Below are 12,492 nucleotides of genomic sequence, written 5' to 3'. Positions count from 1 at the left end.
TTCTCCTTTGATCCAGGTGGTTTGAGACTCATTGATGCATCTTAGATGGCCGCTTGTTAGCATTTAAGACCCCAGACGCCACACTACAAAATGGGATGCAGAATGTTTTCTTAATAGAATTTATTTTGCCAATTGACTTAGATGTCCCCTGAAGCCATAGTCCCCAAACTCCCGCCCTTGCTCTGCTGACCTTCGAAGCATTTAGTTTTTTCACCTTTGCCATTTATTTTGTTGAAGAAATTGGATCATATGCCCTGTGGCGTGTCCCCACATTCTAGAATTTTTCTGATTTCATCTCCTTGGTGTTGTTTAACATGTTTGTTTATCACTTAAATTTCTTATAAACTAGTGGTTCAATCTAGATGTTTAATCACTTTCCGGTCCAATATTTCAGCAAGAATACTTCATAAGTGGTGCTGTGTGCTTGCTCTTGCCTCACATAGTCATCTCTCTTCCAGTGACAAGTGGATTTAGACATGGGCAGCCTGATCTAGCCACTGTAAATGTCCATTTGTCTTCTGATTTTGCTTAGGATGTAATATATATATATATTTTTTTTTTTACATGCAAGAGTCTGTTTTATTATTACATGGTTGAATTAATCAATTGTTTCTTTTATGGCTTCTGGATTTTGAGTCATAGTTAGAAAAGGCCTTCCTTACTCCAGAGTTGTAAAGGGGATTAGCCATGTTTCCTTCATCTCTGTGTTTCTAAATCTAAAGTAGCTCTCTTCTACGTAATTTCAGAAGCCAAGTAAACCTCCTACAGAGGGTAGTGAAATAATTTGTGTAAGTTATCTGCTTCTCTTTGGTTCAGATGAATTTTATTTTCACATTCACAGCTTTTTGAACAGGTGGTTTTATCAAACACAGGGGTTCTGCTCAGAAGCAGAAACATACATGTTGGTGTTGCGGAAAAGGGAGTCATTTTCATGTCACCTGTTTGAAGTGTCAGGATTTGGCTAGGTGTCTTTTGGAACCAAGGGCCAACTCAGGACATCTGTACCACAGGAGAGGAAGCAGGTGATTCTTGTCTTTTCCTTTTAAAAAGTAAATCCCTCCAGAAGATCCTTTGAAGTATAGACTCACTCTCACCACTGTACAAGGGTAAGTCAAAAAGTATTGCTACAAAATCATAGAAACCTTTTTATTAAACAAAAATGTCAAAATGTGAAGCTGTTATTTCTCAACATATCCTCCATCTAGGTCTATACACTTCTGAAGGCAGTGTTTCCATCTCTAACCCTAAACCAGAAGGGAAGAGCACACTTGGCGTTTCTCAAGCTGAGAGAACTGAAGAAAAAATTCAAGCGTCGAGTTGGAATAGTGAAGGATTCTATGGGGAAAATATTAAACGACACAGGAAGCATCAAAAGAAGATGGAAGGAATACACAGAGTCATTATACCAAAAAGAATTAGTCAATATTCAGCCATTTCAAGAGGTGGCATATGATCAGGAACCGATGGTACTGAAGGAAGAAGTCCAAGCTGCTCTGAAGGCATTGGCGAAAAACAAGGCTCCAGGAATTGATGGAATATCAACTGAGATGTTTCAACAAACAGAGGCAGCACTGGAGGTTCTCCCTCGTCTATGCCAAGAAATATGGAAGACAGCTTCCTGGCCAGCTGACTGGAAGAGAGCCATATTTATGCCTATTCCCAAGAAAGGTGATCCAACCGAATGTGGAAATTATAGAACGATATCATTAATATCACACGCAAGCAAAATTTTGCTGAAGATCATTCAAAAACGGCTGCGGCAGTATATCAACAGGGAACTGCCAGAAATTCAGGCCGGTTTCAGAAGAGGACTTGGAACCAGGGATATCACTGCTGATATCAGATGGATGCTGGCTGAAAGCAGAGAATACCAGAAGGATATTTACCTGTGTCTTATTGACTGTGCAAAGGCATTCGACTGTGTGGATCATAACAAATTATGGATAACATTGCGAAGAATGGGAATTCCAGAACACTTAATTGTGCTCATGAGGAACCTTTACATAGATCAAGAGGCAGCTGTTCAGACAAAACAAGGGGATACTGATTGGTTTAAAGTCAGGAAGGGTGTGCGTCAGGGTTGTATTCTTTTACCATACCTATTCAATCTGTATGCTGAGCAAATAATCCAAGAAGCTGGACTATATGAAGAAGAACGGGGCATCAGGATTGGAGGAAGACTCATTAACAACCTGCATTATGCAGATGACAACCTTGCTTGCTGAAAGTGAAGAAGACTTGAAGCACTTACTGTTGAAGATCAAAGACCACAGACTTCAGTATGGATTGCACCTCAATATAAAGAAAACAAAAATCCTCACAACTGGATCAGTGAGCAACATCATGATAAACGGAGAAAAGATTGACGTTGTCAAGGATTTCGTTTTACTTGGATCCACAGTCAACAGCCATGGAAGCAGCAGTCAAGAAATCAAAAGACGCATTGCATTTGGTAAATCTGCTACAAAGGACCTCTTCAAAGTGTTGAAGAGCAAAGATGTCACCTTGAAGACGCCTTTGAATTGTGGTGTTGGAGAAGAATATTGAATATACCATGGATTGCCAAAAGAAAGAACAGACCAATCTTGGAAGAAGTACAACCAGAATGCTCCTTAGAAGCAAGGATGGCGAGACTGCATTTTACATACTTTGGACATGTTGTCAGGAGGGATCAGTCCCTGGAGAAAGACGTCATGCTTCGCAAAGTGCAGGGTCAGCGGAAAAGAGGAAGACCCTCAACAAGGTGAATTGACACAGTGGCTACAACAAAGAACTCAAGCATAACAACTATTGTGAGGCTGGCTCAGGAACAGGCAGTGTTTCATTCTGTTGTGCATAGGGTCACTATGTGTCGGAACCGACTCGATGGCACCTAACAATAACAACAAGCCTTCCCCAAAGAATTCTGCATTCTTCAACTTACACGACATCAAAATGGTAGTTTTAGCATCCTCAAAGGACTCAAATCGTGTTCCTTTTAAATATTGTTTGGGTTTGGGGAACAAAAAGAAGCCTGAAGGGGCAAGGCCAGGGCTGTAGGGTGTGGATGGGGTAAGGTTTCCCATTGAAATTCTTATAGGACAGCCCTTGTTACCCTCGGAAGAATGAGCAGATACATTGTCATGATGGAAAAAAATTCCTTGGCACAAATTTCCTGGCCTTTTCTCACCAAGCAGTTTTCACTTAAAATTTCTACATAATAAGCTCCCATGATCGTCCAGTGTCCTTTGAGAAAATCTATGAAGATTATCCCTTTGGAGTCCCAAAAAACAGTTGCCATAACCTCCTGAGTGGTCTCCCCTCTCTTGGTTCATCTTTGGGGTCTTTCCAACTTTTCTTAAAACATTTGATCCATCTAAAAACTGTTGTTTTATGTGGGTCAGCATTCCCATAAAGTTGTCGCAAAGCTACAATGATTTGGAAAGATACCCACTTGAGTTTTGTTAAGAATTTGATAATAGCCCTGACCTCAGAATCGTTTTTTTTCCGTGGCACAAAAATTATCCTTTTTTTTTTAAGGCACCCTAACGAGACTAAGATGAATGTATTACTGGGAGAACTTATCCGCAGCCATCCACTGATGGCAGAGGCATGTGTAAACATGTTTTGTTTGGAATAAACTCGTGCATGTATGAACTGTAACCCTAGTAGCCATACTTTTTGACTTTCCCTCATACAAGCAGCCTCAGATTCAGTCTGTGGAATGTGGAGTTGGATCCATCCCCCTCATGGCTGTCTCACTTTCAGTAACACCGTGACAAATAGGAGTGTACCCAGGTCACTGTGTAATCAACTAGCTACTGTGAGGACCAGGGCCTGACTTAGCTGTTTTCAGAGCAGAGCCTCCCCACGTGCCGTCAGTTGAACAACATTTTGGCAAGACTTTTAAAAATCCTCTTTCTTGCCTACCTCCCCTTTTGTTTTTAAATTATAAAAGTAAAACAGTATATTCTGTAACTATATGGAAGTAACCGAAGTCAAAAGTAAGTTTCCCTTCACTCCCTCCTATCCCTTCAATTCTTTGTCTCACAAGTAACCACCATTAAAAAGTGTGCGTGAACTCTTTCAGATTTTTAAAAATGCATTTTTGTATAAAATACATACATATATATGTATGTGCACAGTTCATTTGGATTTTTTTTTTTTTTTTTTGCTTACTGGGGTGGTATCAAGTTGCAAGTGTTGTTACATAATTTGATTTTTTCTCACTTAATGACATGGACGTCTTTCCAGGTCTACATATTATGTAAACCTCTCTCTTTTAAATGACTGCTTAGCCACTGTGTGTTATATGAGTGTACCATGATTTATTGAACCAGTCTCTCCTGCTGTTTTTTTTCCTTAAAGCAATGTTTCATTGAATATCCTTGAACTTACATCTTTCCACACGCAAATGACCACTTCTGTAGAATTAATTCTTAGATGCGAATTTCCAGATCAAGCTTACAAACAATTAAAATTTTGATAGATTCTGCCAAATTGCCATCCTGAAGACTATACCAGTTTACACCTCCACCAGCTGCATAAGCGAGTCTGACACATTACCGTCATCTCTCTAGCCTGGAAATCAAGTGCTCTCCTAAATGCCTGCCCCTCTCCTTTATAGACGTTCTTAAAGGATTGTGGAAGGTGGAATAGTGGTCTCTGTTTTCCACATGGAGAATACTTTATTGAAAGCCAGAGTCACACTGAGCTTAGAACTCAAATTTCCAATTCCTACTCTGTTGTTTGACTCTTCTTCATAAGGCTTTCAGAGCTCCAGTGAACTCTAATGTAGTAGATTAAACCTGATAGTCTCTTGTATTCTTTATTCATTCCCCTAGTATTTATGAAGCATAAATTACATGCTAGGCCCTCTGCTGGGTGCTGCAGTTACACCAGTGAACAAGACAGACATGGTTTCTGTTGCCCTTACAGCATCAACAAGCCATGGGGAAGTCAGATAACGAAGCATGATGAGTGTTATGGTCAGAGATGTTTGGGGGCTGGTTTTATGGTAATACATAGCAGAAGGGTCTTGCGTCCTTAGAAGAAGTGACCTTTGAGCTTAGACTTGAAGGAAGAGAAGGAGCCAACAATTGAGTAGGGGATAATGGATGAGACTCAGTATTGGCTATAGTTAGAGGGAAAAGGAAGGAGTCATACATAACTCCTTCGTTTCTGGCTTGGGTAGCTGGATGGAAGGTTATACTATTTACTGATATAGGAGACTTAGAAGGAGGATCTTCCCAGCAGAGAGATTGAGTTCAGTTTGGGACATGATGAGTTGGAAACGCTGCATGTGAGGCATCCAGATAAAGAGGGGCTCAGGAGTTCAGGAAGAGAAGTCTAATGTGGAGAAAGATTTGAGAGTCATTAAAATGTTAATAACAATAATAATTATTGTATTTCTTATAATTATATTGTCATTGTTGTTATGGTAGCTAACAAAGGTACTTTCTGTGTACCTGGTTTTGTTCTAAGAACTTTATGCATATTAACTCATTTAGTCTTCACAGTAACTCCATGAAGTTATCACTGTTACTATTCTCATGTCGTGCCTGAGGAAAGGTAGACAAAGATAACGTAACTTGCTTAAAGGGACACAGTTAATTAATGGAAGAGCTGGATTCAAACCCAGGCAGCCTGACCTTAGGCTTCTCCTCTTAACCATTGTGCAATGATGTCCGTCGTAATAACAAGCTATAAGAACCAATGAGAAAAAAAAAAAAAAGGATGTGAAGGGGAACTTTGCTTTTTAATTTTTATCCTTCTGTATTCTATAATTTTTTTTTTTTACAATAAGCATTGTTCATGTATCACTTATGTAATTAAGTTTTTTTTAAAGATTTATACAGAAATAAGGGAGAGCATTGGTTACGTTTTTCTCTCCTTGGTTAAGTCTACCATAATCACCTGCCTTTGTATTTGTCAACAAAGACGACCTCTCAGGTTGTAAGATGGAGGCATGAGATAGCCTCTGTGAGCAGAAGGCAGAGAATCTGACCACGGGCCACTCCCAGGACCAGTTGTCCCATCCTTTTCCTGTGGGCAACAGTGTAGTGTCGGCTGGGGTGGGAGAGACTTAAGATGGAAGTTGCATTGAAACTGCTTCATACACGTCTCCAGGTATGTGACGACTGTGTGGTGTTACGTAGCAACATCGGGACTGTGTATGAGCGCTGGTGGTACGAGAAGCTCATAAATATGACCTACTGTCCCAAGACCAAGGTGTTGTGCTTGTGGCGCAGAAATGGCTCTGAGACCCAGCTCAACAAATTCTATACTAAGAAGGTACCCATGATCTCTATTTGGGTTGGGTGTAGGGTGGGCTTGGAGGGTAAAAGCTTCTTGCTGGGAAGTTAAGATTCCCCAATCCACGTCTGGAGACACGTTTTTGCTTACAGCTACTGTGTGGGATACCTAAGCTGTCTCTGAGGTCTGGGCATTGGCCCAAGCCTTCAGCAGACGTTGTAGAGCAGAGGGCAGGGGACTCTAGGAGGCTGGTGTGACAGGACAGCTCTCTCCCCCATGTGCCGCAGTGTCGGGAGCTGTACTACTGTGTGAAGGACAGCATGGAGCGTGCTGCCGCCCGACAGCAGAGCATCAAACCCGGTGAGAGTCTCAGCCCCCAGAAGAGAGCTGTTCCCTGGGAGAGGGTCTTTCTTTCTGTCCATCTTGAGCGTCAGAGGCCTGACAAGGAAGCCAGGTCATGGGATCCCCTGCCTCGCGTGTTGATAACCTTTTCCCTCACCACAGGACCTGAGCTAGGTGGCGAGTTCCCAGTGCAGGACATGAAGACTGGTGAGGGTGGCCTGCTGCAGGTCACCCTGGAAGGGATTAACCTCAAGTTCGTGCACAACCAGGTAAGTGCAGGCGGCAGCGCAAGGCTTCCCAGCCCTTTGTTCTGTCTGTAATAGGGGTCAGCGCCAGGTCCCCGTTGCTTTCCACTGAGCATGACTGGGGCGTCTGGGGCTAGTGGGGAGAACTGGAGCAGCTGGACCAGAGAGAAGCCTGAGAGGAGGCACCCAGAAAGGGCAGTAGGGGGCCCGTGGGAGGCTGGGAACGAGAGCGAGACTCAGAGGCTGTGCTGCCTCTGCCCGTTAGACTCAGCACAGTGTGAGTGGGAGCGTCTCACTGGCCCGTCTTCGCGCAGTGTCTCTGCCTTCCTTTCTTCATTCCCAGGGTGTGCTTTGGCTTGGTGGTTTTGCTTTGAGAGTCTAGACTGGCTGACCTACTCGCGTCTTTCTGGTGTGTGTGAAGCTTCTGTGTGTGCGCGAGTAGCTTGTATCTGTCCTCTATGGAGTGTGTGTGTGTTTACTGGCCTTTTTCTTCTCCTGCTGATTCTTCTTCTTATTCTTTTCCTTCCTTTGAGTGTACCCACTCTGTTCCCTGCTTCCACAGGCCCCACCCCCCTTCTTTTGATTGGGGAGTGTTTCAGGATACATCTTTCCCTCGTCGTGATTCCACCCTAGGCACTGACTTTTTTTTTTCTCTCTCTCTCTCTTGGTCTTTTAACACAGTGATACTTTTCCTCTCAGTGGACATTCCTTAAGCTAATTCCTTCCTTTCTGAGGCCAGCGCGTCACCCCAGGTCCGTTCACAGCTCTGACTCTTCACACAAGTGCCTTCCCCCCTCCCTGATGTGCTGGCTCCTGTCCCTGAGGCCCTGAGCCAGGTCTGCACATGCGAAGCAGTGCAGCCCTGGCCAGGCAGCAGGTTCTCAGGGAGGTGAACTTCTGGACTCTGACCATGGCTTTCTCTCTCCACTTGCCGTTTTAGTTCTCCTTCTTTGGGCATCTAGCTGGGCAGCTTTGGTGTAATGGGAGATAGCTGCCTAGGCTTCTTGGCAGCCCCTTAATGTATTTTCAGTCTAGGCCTTAGGGTGGCAGGAAACCCCTAAAGACCTTCGGGTCAGCCCAAAGAGAAGTTTATGTCAATACTTTTCTGGGCCATGAAGGTACTGGCACTTCTTGAGGAGTGGGCTTCTGAGCTCATTTCAGTGCTGTGGCCTCTGGGCCCCTCACCTTCTGAAGAAGAACCTTGTTAAAGAATACCCAGTGACCCTGCCCTCTCCCCTGTGTCTTACCCTCAATGTAGCCGCTTTGGACGCACTGAATTGTCTAACAGTTACAAAGCATGGACAGGCCGTCTGAAGTCCAAAACTCTGCCCCTAGAAGATGTATCCTGCAGAGAGGGGAGTCACACCTGACTTCTCTGTCATACCCCACAGTTTGATAATAAGATAATGGCCTTGCAGTCCCTCTTCTACCACCTAACAGTCGGCTGAAGTTGAGGAAGCACTGGCCCCTTCCCTTGGAATTATGCCGTGGGGGAGGATTGGGAAAGCCTGGACTTTGGAGTCAGGACAACTAGGGTTTGAAGCCCAATTTCATTATTCACAGACAAATCAACTTTCTGATCCTCAGTTTCCTCATCTATAAAATGGGGGTAGCAGTGTATACTGTGCCACGTAGGTATAAGGATTAGAAACAGCATTTGTAAAACTCCTTGTAGGTGCTCAGTAAGTGGTAGTTGCTATTATTATCACCATATACTTTTTGGGAGATCCTGGATCCTGTTTCAAGGAAGATACCAACACCTCCCACCCCAAGGACAGTCTGAGGGGAGCTTTGCACCCGTGCCAGCCCTCTGCGCCGGAGGAGGATGCATGGAGGGGTAGAGACCTGATGGGCCAAGTGGGGGACCCCTGGGCACAGTGTCCTTATTAAGCACTGCCCTGGACAGAGGGTATGGGCGGGCAGCCCGGGCCAGCAGAAGAGCCTGCGGGTTGGGTTTGACCATTCAAACTAACGCCTTCATTTCTCTCCCATGCTTTCTCCTCCGGCCAGGAGCGGAAGGTACATGCCCTTTCTGCTATCTTCTCTTCTTAGCGCTTTTGAGTTGCGTGTGTGTGGATTCTTCTGTCCTCCCTTTGGGGACTAGGTTTTCTGCGTGTGGGTGGGGCTGTAGCTGGGAGAGCGGGCTTTACGGGGCAGGGGCGGAGCCTCTGGGCCTTACGCCATCCTCCCTCCCTCCCTCTCTTACAGGTTTTCATAGAGCTGAATCACATTAAAAAGTGCAATACAGTTCGAGGCGTCTTTGTCCTGGAGGAATTTGGTAATTACACTATTTTGCTCTTAGGTCTGGACTCACATGGCAGTAACTCAAACCTCGGAGCTCCAGAGGAGGGACTAGGGGCAGGGAGAAGAGCCTCTGGAGAGAGGTCAGGAGGAACAGGAGTGACAGGGAAGAAAAGTGAACCTTGAGAGAAGGGAAGGTGGAAGAAAAGATAGTGGCTGCTGGGGAGCGGGTTGCAGAAGAGCCTTGGCCGAGTGAGAGTTTAGAGATGGTGCAAAGAGGCTCAGAGAACTCCGCACCCTCCCTTGCTTGGCCGGCCGGTGGTCAGAAAGTTCTGGGGCAGAGCAGACTGGCCGTCCCCAAGCTCGGCTGTGTTTGTGTCGCCTGCTGTGATCCCTCTAGCAGCCCAGTGCTCCGTCCAGCCACCCCGGCCCCTGCGCCCACCTGATCTCCACCTCGCCTCCGAGCTTGAGGAGGGGTGTGTGTGCCGGTAACAGGCAGACACGCCCTAGAGAGAAGAGAACCTAGCGGGCCTCAGAGTCAGAGGGTCAGTTGTAGCGGGCAGCTGGGGGCAGCCTCCCCGCGCCACGTGCTAAGGAGCGGTGTAGTGGGTTCTCACCCTGGGGCTTTGAGTTCTGCTGTGTTTGTGCTTCATTCTCTTGTGCCCCTCATCGCTGCTATGAAAACCTTCGTTCTCCAGCAGGTAACGTGATCTCAGCTCGTGCTGCCTCTCCCCAGGCCCCTGCAGTGGGTGGGGCAGGGTCCCTCCACCCAAACCAGCTGCTCACATGGCCAGTGTGTCTTCCTCTCTCTCCCTACCCTCTTCCTTCCCAACGTTCCCACCCTCATGCTGGCTCATTGGTTCAGTTTTCTCCCCTTGCGTGCTCCCCTCTCTTCCCGTGAGAGAGATATTTGGGGGAGTCTTCCAACTCAGGAGAAAGATTTGGGGCTGGTTGCGCTACCTTTGATGAGTTTGTTCCCTATTAATCCTGGGTCCCCAGAATTTTACCTCCCAGGTTCAGAAGAAGGTGTGGCCAACTCTCATCACTCCCTTTCAGCCCCAGGGGGATGCCAGGCCCCTCTGCTCCCAGTCTCTCAGGGCCATGATGATGGCTGAGCCTGGGGGCCTTACTCCTTCCTCTGGCCAAGCAGACCCCTGCATGGCTGGGGCAGGGGCAACTCTTAGTTTTGCATTCTGGGCTGTGGACATGTGTGTATTTTGCCTGATGCTCCCTGTCACCTCCCTCCCTGGGTGCTGTACTCGCCTGTCTCTTCTGCTCGGTGTGTCTCCTCCAGAGCCCTCTGACGCTCTCCCTCACACAGGCAGGCCTGGGCTGCTCCTGCCACTCAGGGAAGGAAGCTTACAGGTCGGATGGGTTTAGTATCATGTTACTTCCTCATCCAGCCTTGGGACCCTCTGTGCGGGGGGGCTGGGTGTAAAGGGAACTGTGCATAACATGACCAGAGTTCTGGGCTGGTGGCAGGGATAAGTTCACAGACATCTCAGCAAGGCGAGGCACAGGCTAGAGACAACTCTCTCCTCCCAGCCAAAATCTGAGAATTGCCCCCTGCAACAACCCAGGGGTCCTGGATAGTAGCAGTGGCCAGACTGGTGAAGGGCCAGCCCCTCCCCTCCCGGGGCGCTCAGGGAAAGTGGGTAAAATCATGGCCAGCAGACAAGGAGCCACTGCCGGCTCAGAAGGCTAGCTGAGGAGCCTGGAGCAGTGTCCTCTCATCCAGCAGGGTCTGGACAGAAACCTCCGGTGGCCTCTACCCTGTGATAGCCTAAGCTGCTGCAGCCACAGTAGAGGCCACAGAGGGGAAGGAAGGGGGCCTGGTGCCAGGCGCCGCCGCCTGGGGTGCATGGCGCTACTGCTCTTAGTTGTGAACTTTCTGTTTTGTCTCTTGCCCGTCCGGTTTTAGTTCCTGAAATTAAAGAAGTGGTGAGCCACAAGTACAAGACACCAATGGTGAGTATGCCACCCAGCCTGGCAGGGCAGTCTGCGCAGGGCTCCCCGGGGACCTCCAGACAGGAGCAGGGGTGGGCCCTTGGAAAGCACAGGGCTGAGTGGGATTAGGAATAGTTTGAGAGATGAATTTGGTCTACATGCCAAAGATTCAACTGAAGTTAACATGTGCCTTCAGTCCTGGGAGAAGGAGACTCATACTTGACCCCTCTCCCCCTGCGGCCGCTTCTAAGGCCTTGCTTGGGGTGTGTATTCAGTCCAGAGGCCTGCACCCAATGTTAGGGAGCGAGTTTCCCACTCTGCAGACCCTCCCTCCACACATGAAAAGGTGTTGATCTATCTGTCTTTCTCTCCCCGCCTAGGCCCACGAGATCTGCTACTCTGTGTTGTGTCTCTTCTCGTACGTGGCTGCAGTTCGTAGCAGTGAGGAAGATCTCAGAACTCCACCCCGACCCGTCTCTAGCTGATGGAGAGGGATTAAGCAGCTGCCCCAGCCCAGGGGATGCCCCCTGCGCCTTGCTCTTTCCAGTGCACGATGTTGCTGTGACTGAGAAGTGGATGATACGTGTATGGCTCTGCAAGCCCTCGTGGGACTTTGCGGTTCCCAGTTATGTGTCTCTTAAGTGTGTCTTTGAGTGTGTCCATCACGGGACTAAGCTAATCTCTTCCACTTTCTCCCTCTTCACTCCCACTGTCCCCTCAGGGTTCAAGAGTGTGTGTGTGTGTGTGTGTGTGTGCACGTGCGCACACCTGTTGAGCCAGTGGTTTCTGAGAACTGAGTGGAGGCCAGTGTGAGTCCACTCTTGTGTGTCCTTGAGACATTTGTGTTGTGTCTTCTTGTCCGTGTTTTTGGTGTTGTAACCTCCAGTGCGGGAGTCCGGCTCTGTCGTCTGATCTGGCATACCTGGGCGCCTGGAGTAGTTCAGCTCAGTGGGGAGTGAGGGAGACTTGAGGCCTGCCCTCCTGAAGAGGTGGACAGGGGAAAGGAGGGAAGACTCAGGGTCAGCTGGTGCCAGTGGCAGCCTCCCTGCTTCCTAAGCTGGCAGCCCCTGCCTGCCCAAGGGCTCCAATCTGTGTCACTGCCACTCTGACCTCCGTCCCTGCAGTGGAGCAGCACTGAGGGACAGCCTTTCTGCTGAGCGGCAATCTATGGTCTGCCTTGCCTCCATCATGAGAGAGCAGAGTGCTTGGGGCCAGCAGAGTCCCAGGGACCACTGGCTTCTCTGCCCAAGAATCAGGGAGGGGTGGGGAGAGGCCAGGTCCGTGCACGGCCTGTGTCTGCTGGCACTCCCTCCTGGCACTGGGTGCTGGAAGGAAGAGACGGCCTGAGGCTGGGCAAGAGATGGTTGTAAATATTTCTGCTCCACATTATTTATAGAAAATGTACAGCTGTGTGAATGTGAAATAAATGTCCTTCACTCCCCTTGGGGCTTCCTGGCTGCCTTGCATTAAATGATGCTTCCCC

General features: G+C 47.8%; 1 protein-coding gene across 32 annotated transcripts in view; it reads left to right on the top strand.

Annotated features, from left to right (window-relative positions):
- MADD (MAP kinase activating death domain) overlaps positions 1-12,450 on the top strand; it is a 50,093-nt gene extending 37,643 nt beyond the window's left edge. For 23 of the 32 annotated variants that reach the window (XM_064288144.1, XM_064288163.1, XM_064288154.1 and 20 more), the window contains 6 exons: positions 6,109-6,273; positions 6,522-6,594; positions 6,739-6,845; positions 9,030-9,099; positions 10,984-11,030; positions 11,390-12,450. In XM_064288144.1, the coding sequence (XP_064144214.1) occupies positions 6,109-6,273; positions 6,522-6,594; positions 6,739-6,845; positions 9,030-9,099; positions 10,984-11,030; positions 11,390-11,494 (567 nt within the window). In that variant the 3' untranslated portion in view covers positions 11,495-12,450. The remainder of the gene's footprint in view (positions 1-6,108; positions 6,274-6,521; positions 6,595-6,738; positions 6,846-9,029; positions 9,100-10,983; positions 11,031-11,389) is intronic. The other 9 variants (XM_064288166.1, XM_064288165.1, XM_064288162.1 and 6 more) reach the window with 1 other exon arrangement.
- Positions 12,451-12,492: the final 42 nt, after the last annotated feature.

Source organism: Loxodonta africana, chromosome 7, assembly GCF_030014295.1.
Source record: "Loxodonta africana isolate mLoxAfr1 chromosome 7, mLoxAfr1.hap2, whole genome shotgun sequence".
NCBI classification, from domain to species: Eukaryota; Metazoa; Chordata; class Mammalia; order Proboscidea; family Elephantidae; genus Loxodonta; species Loxodonta africana.
This window is presented reverse-complemented; position numbering and strand designations above follow the sequence as displayed.